Source organism: Microchirus variegatus (assembly GCF_963457635.1).
Source record: "Microchirus variegatus genome assembly, chromosome: 2".
Lineage (NCBI taxonomy): Eukaryota > Metazoa > Chordata > Actinopteri > Pleuronectiformes > Soleidae > Microchirus > Microchirus variegatus.
In genome coordinates, this window is record NC_139803.1 from 30,677,982 (window position 1) to 30,693,858 (window position 15,877).

The 15,877-nt window shown below is 43.9% G+C and overlaps 1 protein-coding gene across 3 annotated transcripts in view; it reads right to left on the reverse strand.

Annotated features, from left to right (window-relative positions):
• Positions 1–15,580, reverse strand: part of meis2a (Meis homeobox 2a) — a gene marked incomplete at its 3' end in the record, with an annotated part of 70,414 nt that extends 54,834 nt beyond the window's left edge. For all 3 annotated transcript variants that reach the window (XM_083885961.1, XM_083885960.1, XM_083885959.1), the window contains exons 1-7: positions 15,158–15,580; positions 14,412–14,638; positions 12,854–12,995; positions 12,617–12,667; positions 12,129–12,179; positions 11,497–11,646; positions 3,812–3,926 (exon numbers count right to left, since the gene is read on the reverse strand). In XM_083885961.1, the coding sequence (XP_083742087.1) occupies positions 3,812–3,926; positions 11,497–11,646; positions 12,129–12,179; positions 12,617–12,667; positions 12,854–12,995; positions 14,412–14,638; positions 15,158–15,169 (748 nt within the window). In that variant the 5' untranslated portion in view covers positions 15,170–15,580. The remainder of the gene's footprint in view (positions 1–3,811; positions 3,927–11,496; positions 11,647–12,128; positions 12,180–12,616; positions 12,668–12,853; positions 12,996–14,411; positions 14,639–15,157) is intronic.
• Between the last annotated feature and the right edge of the window lie 297 nt (positions 15,581–15,877).

Consider the following 15,877-nt stretch of genomic DNA (forward strand, 5'->3'; position numbering starts at 1 on the left):
GAACTTCATCTTTGCACCTTCATGAGCTGTAAGTGCAGGAAAATGCCAGATTCAACAGGCTTTGGACCCCTCTCACTCCCCTGCAGTGAGCTCAACCACAAAGACCTTGCTGAGTGGGGCGCCCCAGTCAGGGCCAAGGGAGCTCACCACACTCCACACACACAAACAAACAATCACACACACACACACACACAAATGTACCACAACTCCATCAAGCGCAGCGTGATCCCTTGGAGGCGAACACTCAGGCTCTGCCTCTCTCTTCCTCCCTTTTTGCTCCGTCTCTGCCGCTCTCAGTCTCTCTCTGGGGAGTCTGTCTATCCACAGAGTGTGGGGATTGTTCAATTGCTGAGAAAATGTACAAAATGCTTTCCTCCTCTCTTCTCTTGAGCCTTTTTTTTCCCATCTACAGTGGAATCGGGGCAATTGTACAGAAAGCCCCCTTTTTTGCTCGCCCACTCAAGATGTCAATGAAGATTTGGTCTTCATGCATAGCTAATAATTACAAGTGTGGACTGGAGTTGAAGCATGCACGCACACACAGAGCTGAATCACTGATGGGGATTTACATTTCATGACTGAGTGCATTTGACTCTGCTGTGCTCGGTGTGGGCTACGTGGCCGTGTATTTCATCACACGTACGGTGTTTAACATCATACGGACACCTGCTTTAAAAAAAAAATGAGAGCTATCTTAAGACGACACGCACATTCATCAAGTTTAACTCGCTGCAACTGATGTTTTCTGATGTTTCCAGATAAGTCTTGGAGGAGTTCCAAAGGGCTGTTAATCAAAATGACGACGATGATGTGAGAGCCGAGCCAACGAAGCGATTGTGTGTTACCTTCTGAACCGTCTCCCTTTAACCACTGGAACTTGTTTTTCTAGCCAGAACATAGGGAGTCACTGTCTAAGAGTCAAGAAGTGAAAGTGCAGAATTTGCCCTGAGGGTGATAATTCACATTTTCTTTTTTTTTTCTTTTTTTGTTGGTTGGGAAATTCTAAAGAAAAATTGGGAGGGAAACCATTTAGATATGTGTCAGAGTCTTAACTGGCAATCTTTTCTAACAACTTTGACCGTTCCTCACCTTTGTTTATTGCTTGAGAATATTTTTTTGGTCCACAGGAGGATCAATATATATATTCATGCACTTGTTGAGCTGGTGTTTTTTTGTTTTTTTTGGCACAGGTTCACAACAGTCAGAGACTGTGGAAGTAAATTCTGTTCAGAGACTGCTATGATTACAAATACAGTGCTTTAAAAAAAAAAAGATAATAAAAACTCTGTTATTGAGCTTTATTCTCCTGTGCACCCGCTAACATCAGCCAAAAGCAGAGGAAGAAACACATTTTTTTTCTTCCTCTTTTTACAGTTTGAATTGGCCACTGACGGTTATAGGCTTCACCGCTGGAATGAAACAGACTGCGAGTCACATATTCAACACACACTGATGCTCCTGGATCAATTTCCGAGGTAAATGTTTTTCAAGCCACCGGTTACATGTACGACCCACCTTTCAAGATGGGAAAAACAGGGAGAGAAAGTTGATGTTTTTCTTGGCAGCTGAAACTCTCTCTCTCTCCTTCTCCTTGTTCTCACTTTTTCCCGTCTATTCTGTTGTCCTCAACTGATCCACATCCTCACCCCTTTTAACAGGGGGCCACGCTGTTAAAGACCCCATTACTAGAGTGAAGCACACATTTCACGTGGACTCCAGAGTGTGGACTAGCAAATTTTATGTGGAAATGTATTGAGATAAGAGGCGAGTTAATGCGTGGAGGAGAGGAGGGAAAGGTGCAGAGGTTTGAAGGGGGGGGGGGGTCTGTGTCAGAATGGAAGGGCCAGAGTCAGGAGTCAGCGAGCGCTTCAAGCGTTAACGTAATTGCAAGAATGTGAAAAATGAGGCGGCAGGGCTCCCGAGCGGAGCGAAAGGTCAGAGCATGCCTCACACAAAACAACTGGCTGGAGGACGGTCTCATTAGACCATTAAATCAGCTGCCCTCTCTCTCTCTGCTCTCTCATTTGTTTCTACTCTTTCACCTCTACACTTCAAATAGCTCGTCCTTATCCTTCCTTAAAGCTCTAATTCCATTTTCGTGGGTTTGTTGTTGCTATATGAAGCATTTAGCTCTGTTCATAATAGGTCAGGCCTCTGATGATGTGGCCCTCATAATCTAGTCCGAGTCTATCTTGGCCCGGTGTGCGGTGCTGTACCGTAACTGTCTTTGGCCTATATCGATCGGCTGTTACTGGATACGGTGGGGAGAGCAGTCGATAAGTGCTCTGTGGATTACAGGTCACTTGTACTTATGTGTGTAAGATAATCAATAGGCAGTGCATTTCTTTTCTCTCACCCTCCCCTCCTCTCTCGCTGTTATTCCTGCACTCTTCGTCTATTGTGCTGCGTGCAATTACAAAGGCAGGAGTGCAAAATCTCTCCCTATGTGTTCTGTCACACAATCAGTCAGCTCTTTTTTTATTTTTTTTTTTATTTTAAAAATCTGTCATTGGCAGGAGGAGAATCATCCCATCAGGATCATCAGGATCAAGTCAGTGTCACATGAATAAACATTCCTTCATCACGCCCGCACACACACTGTATTGCGGATCGCTCGGCAACAGAATTTTCATCCTTCAGCCTGCCAGACAACAACAGCAGCTCGTGATCCAACTCGTCCTGACACTACCGACCACAGAGGTCTGCCGAGGCCCTCGCTCTGTGGTCACTAATGTTCCAGAAGCAGCAGCAGCAACTACTGCGCCTGTCTGAAGAGGACGAGCTGATTTAAACAGCCCCCAACCACAGATCCCATCAACCATCACATCCCTGTCGATACCTTTGATCGCTTATTGGCAAAAAAAAGACAGTGAGACAATCCACTATATGTGTAAGATATTTGGTGTAAGCGTGTGTGTGTGTGTGTGTGTGTGTGTGTTTGTGTAGAGGGTGTGATGAAATTTCATGCAAAGCCCTGGACACTGCCAGAGGGCAAGCACAGACACAGAAAGAGTCCCACAAACACACACACACACACTGTGCCTGCAGTGAAAGGAGATCTTGGTGCATTCACGACAATAAAAGGAAGGACCAAGAGCTCGTCATCTGTTCTCTTAGCTGAGTTTGATTTATGTCATAAACAAGCTAACAGAATATTATTGATGTTTTGGCCACACTGCTGAATTCCAGTAACAGCATATGCTTTTGATAATTTACATGTCAAATTTGATGCAGACCGTAACAACAATACACGGCAGATTACTGTGACTTGCACACACACTACCTGTAACAAATTCGAATATATTTGTTTTTAAACGCATTATTGCTGCTTGGCAGGTCGTGTGCGCTGCGACACAAGGCTCGCTGACACAGTATTAGGGGGCTGTTGTGCAAGAGCAAGTCAATGTGGTTTGAATGAAATCAAGAACAGGCAGAAATATACAGTTCACCACCAGTTTTTGTTTAGTTTCTCCAAATAGCAACATTTTTTTTTGTTTTGGAAGCCCCAAAGGTTTGTTGCATTACAGTGGCTGCTGCCTTTATTTGCATGTGACTGTAGCAGTGGATAAGCAGGTTCATTTTTAGGTGTCGACTATGGACGTTAGTCATAAAGCGGGATAATCCAATGTGGAATAGGAACTGGGGTGTCAACGTATAGACAGATGTGACATCTTTTCATTGTAGATTTCACATTAAATCGGCTTAAATTGAAATATTGGCAACTGTACTCGTACGCGATGATTAATGTCTCCTGTGTGATTATGTGTTTGTGCATGTGTGTGCATGCATACCCATTTCTGTGCTGGCTTACCTGGTTCGCTGCTGTTGTCACCGCTCTGTGAAGCGTGTCCCCCACTGGAGGGCCCCGGTGTGCCGGCCGAGTGCGTGGAGGTGGCGTCATCGTGGTCTCTCCAGGAAGCTGGGTTCTGAGGTTTTGAAAAGAGAGAGAGCGAGAAAGCGAGCGTGGGATCGGTCCATCCATCCGTGCATCCATCCACATTCCCCGTCCAAACCGCAAACCAGGAGCACGGAGAGCAGCGAGAGAGAGAGAGGGAGAGAAGGAGAGAGGCCACATGAGTATGTTGGAAACATGAGAGTGACATCTGTATGAGTCTACAGGCACTGCGAGGGTCCTTGGCCTGCTTACATTCTCTTGGCAAGGCGAACAGACAATCAACAATGCCACTATAATAATAGATGAAGAGAAAGAGGCGAATGCACTAAAGCAGCTGGCAATAAGTCAAAACAGTGTAATCAAAGTGTTTCATTAATGCATGAAAGCAAAACGCAGCGCTGTTAATGTGGCGTTTGATTTTTGAACGCTGTGAGCAGAGCACTTGTGAGCGATCGTCTAAACACATATGGCAGAGCCCGGTGGAGTTCGTTTATACCGTAACCGATTGAGACTTCCGCGTCAAGTGAGAAACAGAGAGGTAAAAAGTCCAAACACACCACAGGCACCATTCATCATTACCAGTGTCAGAAATGAAAATAAGATATGACAGTGATTCTCCCGCTAATCTGCCAAAAATGTGTACACACCCACACTGTCATACACACACAGGCCTGCAGATTTACACTTATGCACACATGCTAATGACATAACAGAGCAGGAAGTTTAAACACACATGCACACACGCTCACGTTTATATATACAAACACATGCTGAAAAGAGTGCTAAATCTAAGCTGGCTAACTTCAAAGAAACGTCCATAAACAAAATTCATAGCTTTTAAGGAGGCTTTTTCTTTCTTCTACAGCTCATTTTCTCGCATCCTCCCCTCTTTCCTGGTCCTTCCCACTGCCCTGTCAGTGCACACACAGGCAAACAGGATTTTCTACTGTACAGGAAAGGCTTTATCAGTGCCACATGAAGGCAGGCTTGAGGTGGAATTTCCTCCGCCGTGCAGGCAATAGACGGACAGACGGATCACGTCATCTTCTGCGATTATGCCCACTAACACACACAGGCTCAGTCGGAATACTAACCCCAAAGACACTCACAGCACACAGACACAAACCCTCCCGATTTAGCGTGTCACCTGAGCATGATGACAAAATGTTGGCCAACGTTAGCCCAACGTTGTCTGGGGCCCAAGAGAAGCAGCCCCATGAGCGCAGCCCAAGCCAAACAAACACAGGCCTGCATCAGAGCTTCCCACAAACCTCAACCCACTTCTCAGTTCCCGCTATGGGTTTTTTTTCCTTTCCCCAAACACACACAAACACAGATATATACATCAGAAAGCAGGAGAAAAATGTACACGCCGCAGAGTATTCCAGAAAAGGGCCGTCTTTTTACCATTTTCACCTAACTTCAGGAGCGATCCTGACAAACTTCTTTCCCCTCTGCTTCCCGCCAGAGAGGAGCCTGCACGCCTACTCTGTTTCCCCCAGTCAGAGTGAGTTGTACTGGAGGACGACAGACAGGATAGGGCCTGGAGACTAGTGGAGGTTTGCAGGGATATCGAGGCTACAAGACGAGTGCAGTGCTGGTTGTGCTGCTGCTTGTTCTGCTTCTGCTGTGCTGCTGCTACGCCTGAGAGCCAGGCCCTTTTATCTGCCTAAGTTTTTTTGTGGGGAAGGAGGGCTGTTTTCTTAAAAAACGGCTCGGAGCTGAACACAGCAGACAGAAACACACACACAAGGCCCTTCAGACCCTGCGCTCCACTCAAGGCCCTCTCAGCGTCAGCTGTTCGCCGAATGGCAATCAGAGGTGGGAGATTTACTCCGAGGAGGGATGAGAGGGAAGTTTCCCTGTTCTGTGTCGCACAATGTCATTCTAATAATATGGGAAAACACTCTTTAATTTTGTCTTTCACATGTGTAAGACAGAGGGGAAGCTAAAAAACCCCAGACTCCCTGAGTAGCCAGAGCTGGTCTCTCAGTCTGTTGTTGTTCCAAGAGAAGAAAATGACTGGGTTCTGCTTCCTTGCAGCTCGACACCCACTGCCAAGCGAGTCGCGAAACAGACCTGAAAAGCTATGCTCGCTGCTCTCTGGTTCCGTCTCTAACACTTGCCAGATATGGCCACAGCATGACTTTAATGCAACTGCTGAATCGATAGGACTTAATTTAGCTATCATTGCAGAGTAATGTGTCATTTTTAATGGCGCTGGCACTAAATTAAATTCAAAGACACCCCCAGCTAATGGTGTTAAAGGGAATGATATTTTGCTGTGATTTGCTACCCTGTGGGTTTAATGGGCCGGTATCCAGGAATATAGATACAGCTTTGTTAGTTTGGTTCCTATAGGGCAAAAAGCAGACCGCAGCACTTTATATGACCTGATATCATAGCAGTGTAAAGCAGGACTGCACACACAACGGATAACGTTAATGGAGCTCACCACACTACTACTCTTTTAATACCCGCAACTCACATCTCATTCATAAACCTGTCTGCGGAACAATGCAACAAATATCACAACAATAACAACAACAGCAGCGTTAACTTTCCGCGCTCAACAAGGCGACAAAAGCAACAGCCTTTCCTGCCCCATGAATAATTTAGCGAGCTACAGAGGGTGCATCATCAGACACTGCACTGCAACAAACACAAACACACAACAACCATTTTGTCACAATCCCCATGGGGATGATGAAGTTCAAACAAGTTGTAAAAACAGAAAGAAAAAAAAAACAAGCTTCTTCAACCTACACAAAAACTCCTTGATAAAACATTAAGAAAAAGAATCAAAAGAGAGAAATACAGGCCTCAAGTCCATGTAACTATTCCCTAAAGCTGGACATAATTAGGAGTCAAACGTGGTTCACTCCATGCTCTTCACTAATTGTGTTAAAGAGCAGTGTTACCACGAGGAGGAGGAGGAGAACGCCAGCGAGCAATCCTAAATAAATGTGCAGGCAGGAACATGCAACACACACACAAACAATAGAACAGGACACAGAGCGAGAGATACAAAAGCAGTGTGGTCTCTCGGGGCCAGCCTTTTCTGTTTGCTGGGGTTAGCAACTGGCGGCTGATAATACAAGTTGTAATTAATAAAGCAGGAGACAATATGGGGCTGAAGACGAGCTTGTAGTGCAGCCGGGGCCACAGGAGAACAGGAGAACTCTGTAGCGTCTCCTCTGCTCTCCCCCCCGTCCCCTGTTTCTCATTTACAAACACCTGCCTGGCACAATCTCACTTCCCTCACTTTGCACTCTGCCTACATCCCAAGGAATTTCAAATAAAATTGATTTAGCGGCATCATTGAATTTCCCTCAAATTCCCCTGTGGAAGCTGCAGGGAAGGGAAGAAAATATGTCGGTGTAGTGGCGGCTGTGTAAAAGGTGGGCTGAGGAAGCCACGGAGCTACACACGGATCCACGTACAGAACCGCTGACACGACAGAAACACACACACACGACCGTAAATCATAAACGCGCGCTGACATTTCAAGACACATCTTGCCGCATGGTACAAACAGAGAAGAAAGGTTCCTCACACATTTTTTTGTAAGGTGTAATTATATGCAGCCACTTTAGAAAAGTGTAGGTGCACTTTTGAACAACTGAGCATTTACAACACCCTCAATTATCCCTGAATATAAATAGTCCTTAATTTAGCAGCTAATAATTCAACTGTTGTGTGTTTAAGCAGACGTGACTGACGGATGCATGGATGCCTTAAAAGATGCTTTAAAACTTTTGCCCGGGCAAATACAAACAAACCCTTTCTACCCACACAGCTGTGAGTGGCACATTACAAGTGCAAAATATGTCTTCAGAAAGAGTAGATTAGAAATGTGACAACTTTTGTGATTCATGAGTCTGGCACACATCAGAAATGACACATCCTAAATATTAAACGATAAATACACAGCCGTCACATTACAGATAATTCCACTGTCATCTATTCTTTTACGCAAATAACTTTATCATGTGTATAACGATTAGCTGCATATGTGGTAAAATATCATGTTCTTCACAGCAGAAAAGGAAAAGGGGAGTGAGTGTGAGAGACGCAACAAGTGAAGGGAGCTTTTCTCCAGCCACGGCAACGATGATTAGATATGCCTGCCAACAGGGCCCAGTCGATGAGCACTAATCAAATAGGAAATGTGAGGCCAGACCATCCCACCAACACAAAACAACTGCACGGAACAAACAGAGCAGAGCAAGTCCCGAGTCAAAGCTGCACGGAAGAGAGACGAGAGAGAGAGAGAGAGATCCAAACATAGTCGCTCCCCTGAGGAGAACACAACGCTAGTTGAATTAGAACACCTCCAGAATGGAGGAAATTCCACGGTTCATCAGGCCAGCGCGGCCCCCAAGGCTCGGCGTCCGCAGAGAGGGGAGGCAGAAGGCTGAGTACACGCAAGCATCCAACTCCACTGTTATAACACACACACAGTAAACTTGTGACATCATCACACCTGACCAATAGTTGACTAAATAAAAAAAAAAATTGCGACTATCAAAGCTCCTCCAAATTCCTCAAGAAATTCATATTTATACAGAAATTCAGGGGCAATTTCAAAACCAATACACTGCATATGCAAGAGAGAGGAAATGAAAAAGCCCCCCCCCCCCCCCCCCGTTAATATGTAAGCATGACTGAGGAAGCAAGAGAAGACACAAAGGCTAATTCATTGGAACAGATAATATTCAGACACCATTAATTCTGTTTGGCTCCCTAATTGGATGTAGCACCGAAAAAAGACAAGACATTTTATTCATTAATTAAAAGACAAGAGAGCAAACCATTGAGAACACACACACACACACACACACACACACTGTACCAACCGTTAACAAATCTACACATCCTCCCACCACCCTTCAAGTGTAATACAACATCTTTTTCTTTCTTTCGTTCTTTCTAAATGGGATAGAGTTGATCTGAGGAGGGGGCAACGAGTTGGGAAGCCTTGGGTGGGCTAACGTGGACGAGAGATCGTCACTGCAAGCAAAGACGGGGGGGAAATCAACAGTGTCAGCAGCAGGAGGACCCACATCTCTCTCTCACCATACCATAATCCAATCATCTCTCAAGACAATGCTGCATTCAAGTGTAAATAAAACTGAGCTTATTATGCTCTGCTGTCAGGTATGAAGAAGAGAGAGGGGAGGGGCACACACACACACACACACACACACACACACACACATAAACAAGCTCAATGGGATGCCTCCTTCACAGTGAAGAGCATCATCATCTCCAGAAAAACCAACTTTCGCCAAATGAGATGTAGCCCGGGGCTATATATTAAAAATGCATATGAAAGCAAAGAAAAAAATGGACGTGAGAGATTCTGAAACTAAATAAATTAGCATATCTAACTATCACACTGCTGCTGCAGCCTTCCTCTCTGCAATCAGAGGCAAGGACAGAAATGAATAATAAAACACAGCCGAAAACACAAATGAATAAATAAAATAAATAAATCAACACAAGTAGAAGTGAACTCTGAATTCCCCATGCAGCCTAAATGTATTTTTTTCTGCATTGTTTTTGATATTCAAACCATGTTTGAGGCATGTGGAGCTTTTTAATTAGACATGGAAACTATGTTCTTATATTCCTGAGGTCAACTGTTTACTGTGTAAGGTTTTTAGCTTCATAACAGCAAATATTATTTCTATTCAGGGTGTGCACACATGTTAACACACTGTATAAGATGCAGTCCTTTTATTTATTAAAAAGAATAACTATAGCCGGGGTTGTGTGTGTGTGTGTGTGTGTGTGTGTGTGTGTGTGTGTGTGTGTGTTAATGCACTGCAGCCCTGCACTGCTGAAATCATTTTTCAGCTCAGACTCATGCTGCTCTAAAAGAAAAGAGAGGAAAAAAAAACCTCTCTCCTCTGCTTTTGTCAAATGCAGCCCAGCAGTTCGGAACTGTATAATAAAAAAGTTCATTGGTGCCACAGGAGTGACATAAATCCCTCAAACCTTAAATACCTAATGAGGTGGTCAGTCCAAACGACATCAAGACAAATGGCTTGTCACGCAGCCCCTCTTTGTTTATTGCTGCTCCTGATTCGCTTTATTGGCATATCTAATTTTCTAATTATCAAAAATATTCCCCACAAGTGGACTCGTGGCAAAGCTGACGCTGTCTGCGCGCGCGGGGAGACACCAGTGGAAATTGGCTTGAGTATCAGCCATCTGCCATGAAACTAAACAGGCTAGTTTATCTAATCTCTGCAACATAAACAACAGCATGCCTCATTTCTGCACTTGTGTTTGGAGGGCCACAATATTGCCGTTCCTCAAACCGACGCCGACGTGTTCGATCTCATTATGTTTTAATTCACCTTTGCGCGCAGCGCTGCGCTGTGTGGCTCTGTAAACGCGACGGGCTTTCAAAGGGGAATCCAATGCTATTAGGCCTAAAGCCAGATCCAACAGATGCAGCGCAGTGACTCTGCATAACACTTAAATCTGCTTTAACTCCTAATAGGCTTGGCCTTGTGCTGCACAGATATTAACTAGCCACTGTCGCGATAGGCGCTCCAAACATCAACTTCGTCAGGTGCTGGCACGACGCAATAATTCACATCCATCAACTCAATAACACACTGTCAGCTGAGTCTATATACTGAGAAGAGTCTGTGTTTATTATACCGAAAATGCTCGATTTAAACCAAAGGAATCGATCTTCAAATTTAAAGCCCCTATACTTCAGGTGCATATAATTGAATTCAGCATTATGGAGCCTCCAGCCATAAAATGGGGGAGCAGAGGAGAAGAGCGAGCCACTGCAGAGCAAACCACAGGGCGATCAATACGAAACAATTAAACACATTAACATCAACAGCAGTGTATGGGGGCCTCCAGACGAACCATCATATGCCTTGTGAACTTGACATTGATGGTAAGCCTTTAGCTCTGAGATCTATTTCAATATACGCGACCACTTTCTCTCCACCTCTGCAGCGAAATCCACAGCTTTACGCGCGGGCCATATCCAGCTCCCGCGTGCACAGCCTCCAAATATAAGAACCCCTTTCTTTTTTAAATATTGGCCTAAAGCTACAGCTTAGCGCTGATACCCTGCTTTAACGTTAAACCTGCGTAACAGATAATTGCCTCGCGTTTTTTCCCCTCCCCTCCCAAAACTCTCCATAATACGCGACAGCATTTTACGCACGCACGCACACACACACACACACGGGAAAGCAAGCACGAGCACAATATGCACACATGTCCGCCCCTAATCAAAAGACTAAAACAATAACTCAGTCCATTGTATCACATCTAGCTTTTGACCTCAGACCATCGATCCACAGACTTTTTTTTTTTTTCTTCCCCTCTGCAGAACAAGAGCACGCTCTATTTACTAATGGCACAGCGGGGTCACGCGCTGAGCGGAGGCCAAGTGGCGCTAAAGTTTGCAATATGAGACACATCAAACAAATCTGATTGTTTTCTGAAACACTCTGCTGCTCGTGTGCATTGACTTTTAAAGTTATAGTCCACTCAGGTGCCGTCTATCACACACACACACACACACACACACTGAATACAACAAAGGTTGTGGTACTCACGTGATCTGCAAGGTTAGTCGATGATCCTGAGAGTTCCTCGTGATCTGACTTTGAGCTGCCATCCCGTTCGTCAATTACTAGATCTATTGGCATTTTTCCTTTCAAACAGCTGATGTACCGGTGGCAAAAATTGTCACAGAGCTCGTGCACCTTTGGAAAAAAAAGGGGGGCAAGGAAACAAACATTAGTCCTCAGGATGGGGAGGGGGGCTGCCTCAGCTACACAGTCCAAGAATAACTCCAATTAAGAGACATTATCGGCGGCGAAAGGAAACAATAGTGAAATTGTTGCAGAGCTTATTATTCTCAGGAGACGCCGAGCAACAAGTTGAGCGACAGAAAGAGGAACATGCCGCTAAACTGGCGAAATAATGAGCAGCTGAAACCAAATCTGCGGATCGATAACAATGTGCAACGCGAGCAAAGAGGCTCCAGCGTCGCTGATCAATATTCACTTCAGCTGCACAAATAGTTGGCTAAATAAAACAGCATATTTTATGAAAATGAAAAACGTGAAACTATGCACGCCGGGTTATTTTTAAATAAGTGTCAATAATCACTGGATATTAAATCTACTCCTAATCTCCAACAACAGCAAGTGCATTATGGGTCACAGGGATTATTTATATTTACCTTTTCTAATTCCAAGAGGTGAAACCGCAATACTTGTATGGCTTGTATCATCTGAAAGTAAAGACAATAAGCACAATTAATATTTTATATTTATTTATTTTATTTAAAAAAAAAACATGCATTAATATAATTTTTTTTTTTTTTTTCAAAGAAGAATTCTGCATCTCACAGGCAACTAAGTGACTACACCGCGCATGGTCAGCTGGGTCAGTCATGAAGGGAAGCGTGAACAATGACAGCGGCCAGTGTGGTCACACACAGCTTCACTTCAAAACTGATCTGACATCTGCGCGGAAGTTTAAATCATATGTTCACTCATTGACTGTGTGATGCTGCGGACACTCCAGACTAAAAATCCCCCCCAAAAAAACACAAGGCAGGGAGCGACCGCAGCGAGGGCGGCGGTTATTGAGAGGCAAAGAGCACAGAGAGAGAGAGGAGAGAGAGAGGAAGGAGAAAGGAGGCAGAGGTCAAAGTGTGCTGCTTACCAAATTGTCCAACTCTGGATTTGATGAAAATAAAGGTTTTTCTGCACGGACCTGCAACAGCACACCGAGTTATGAGCGTTAATTGTGAATTAAAATGTGTGTTACAACTTTAATTTTTGCACAAGATAATAATATTTTTTGATGTAAAGCAGGTAGGGAATAAAAAAAAACAATGAGCCATGACGCAGCCACACAGCACCCAAAACATTTTTTTTTTTTAAATATATAAAAATTGACCTGTTTGGCAAAGACTGCAATGTCCTCATTGAAGGAGTCTGAGGAGCAGACGTCTCCGCCTGCTACGCCGGGCTCCCTCGGAGTACACGTCGCCAGCTCGCACTTCTCAAAAACCAGCGCGAGCAGTGGGAATAAAGGGTGACTGCAAGGAGGGGAAAACACAAGCCTGAGCACAAGCGGCAACAACCGGCTTCACCAGCCCACTGCAAGAAATGTCCCTGCGTAATATGCGTAATATGAGTCTCAATCCTCAAACACAATCTGCATTTTCCCACAGCATAAAAACTAAATATCACAGGGTTTAACGTTGTTTTTTTATTATTATTATTGTTATTTTTGAAACACAATGTGTGTCGCTTCTTTACACGAGCTAGACATCAACAACAATAATAAAAGTGTATGAATGCATTAACGATTTTTTTTTTACAAACTGATATAAATTAAGGGAAAGAAAAGGAAATAAAATACGCGTTTAAAAATATTATTATAATTATTAAAAAAAAGGAATAATCTATTTTCCGTGGGAGATTAATAAATAATCCACTGACATTTCTTACAGTGCAGACTATAAACGGTTTAGAGAAGCCAACAAAACTCCACTAAAATCATCCGGACGCACACAAAAGCAGCGAGTGTTCAGATTTTACAGGAATTGTGCAATTTGGAAAAAAATAAAAAATAAAAATTTATCAGAGCACATTTCAGATTTCTATATTTCTTCCTTAAGGAGACAATAGTTTTGACTTTGACGCGAATGTTAATAAAATATTAAACTCAACAACAACAGCTAACAGACAATAACATCATTTTTAAAACTAAATCACACTCTTTAAAAAAATACAAATTTAACTTCACTCAAATGTGTTTGTGCCATTCTTTGAATAAATTAACTTGTATACAAATAAGATTATTTATACTCCAATGACAGTGTGAGTCAAAGACGTGGAGTGGATTAACTGTGCTACACGCCAGATTATACTAACCCCACTGTGGATTATAGCACTCTCTGTGTCCAATTGTTAAATTTAAATATATACATTATTTTTGTTGTTATTTAAGAATAATGAGTGTGTGTGAGTGTGCGTAAGAGAATATGTTGTGATTTAAAAAAAAAAGTTTGTGCACGTATATCAACAACGTTACTATTTAAGGTCTTATAAATAATACTAAGTCTGTGATATTACTGCGAACTTTAATAAGGTGGTGTTTTATTTTACAGCTCTTCCACGGTACAGTGTGTGACTCTGAAGCCCAGGCTGCAGCTTCCATATTATTTTATAGCTTGTATTTCGAGCTCGAGGCTTAACTCTTACTCACTGCAGCCTTGACGATGCCTTCTAACAACGCGTATAAAATTACACATCAACAAAACTCCCCTGACCAACAATAGAGCTCCAAGATTGCGGTCAATCCTGTTACAAAAACACTGTTTGAATTTGGTGGCGCGTGGGAAGGGGAAAACTGCGAGACAACAAAGTTGCATAAAAGTCAGGAAAAAAAAAATCTAAATAAAAAGTCAAATATGCAGGCGGATACGTTTGCTTGGTGCAGACCTTACCCATAAATTTGATCTTTATCCCTCTTTAAAACGTCGTTGACAGCCGAGCCCATGCTCGTGGGCATTACGTTCGGATGCGGAGCGTGGGCTCCGTAGTGCTGGCTGGCGTGCAGCGGCGGTCCGTGGTTCAGGTGGTGGACCTGGGGAAGCGGCCGGGGCGCATGCGGGTCCCCGTACATCGACGCCGGGACTCCGTCCATCCCACCGTAGTGGCCCAGCTCATCGTACTGGGGATAGAAAGGAGAGCACATGTCAGCGGACCGTCCTGTTACGTTGTCCTATTTTCTGATTTTAATCTTAATTTCTCTGTCTTTCTTTTTTTTTTAGTCAAATGTGAAAAGTACACGGAGCGTGCCGTTTCTCTCTCTCACACACACACAACCACAGAGAGAGAAAAAAAAGCAGCGAACGCGCTGCAGCCACGCAGGGCAGAAGAGAGAAGCAGCACGTAGCCTATGTTTGTCTGTGTATTAAAATGTTTTTGTCGTTACCAAAAACATTCTAAGTTGTGGACGCTTCCCCCGACAGAGAGTTTTGGTGAGTGTGGAGAGAGCGAGTGAGTTTGGAGTCTGCTGTGAAAGAGCTGTGCACTCAATGAGAGGCTGTCACTCTGCCTGAGGAGCAAAGGCGCTGCAAAAATGTCAAATATAGCGCCTTTGATATGAATACTTAGTCAAGATGTTAGCGATACGAGGGCCTCCCTACAGTAGTTTAGAACAGGTAAGTGTAGGAGATTTAAAACCTACCCTTTGCGCCATCAGGCTGCGCTCCAATAAACTCCTGAATCTGTCGTATATTTAATATCCCAGTCCCGGTTAGAAAGTGATTTAGAGGCAGGATTCCGTTTTTCAACCAACTTTGCGAATTCTCCTATTCGCCAGTGTGGTTCAGTTGAAACCGTAGCATCAGGGAGTTTTGCAATTTCTCTTGTTTTCCCCTCTTTCCACGGAGAAAAGGGAAAAAAATGCGCCAAAGTGAAGGTTAAAATCGGCCCATCAACAACCTGCATGTAACTAAACTGTCGTGTCTCATGGCTTTTTGCCACTCCGGCTGTCAATCAAAGCCAGAGGTTGTCAAGGTAATGAATGAATGACGGTTGGTGATGATGTTCAAGAGAAGGACGAATCTTTTTAGTCCGTTTTCATCCCGCAAGTCCGTGTCTCCTTTAATGCTTCCAGATCGCTATCTTGTTTTATTATCTCTGCAGAAGAAGAAAAAAGAGCAAAAAAAGCAGGAGAAATTAAGAGATTGCGACTCAGATCTGTGCCTTCTCTCCCCCGTAGGTATTTCGTCTATCTGGCGAGACTGAGATGAGTGAGTGTCAGCGAGTGTTGGCAGGTTGGCTGCTAGCTTGCTTATAGAAACAGAGTCAGTTCGCAGCGCTGAGCGGTGGGCGAATGAAATGACGGATCCCGGAAGTAGCGGTGGCCATAGCCAGTCCTACAGCAGCTCCAGTGAAGAGAGTG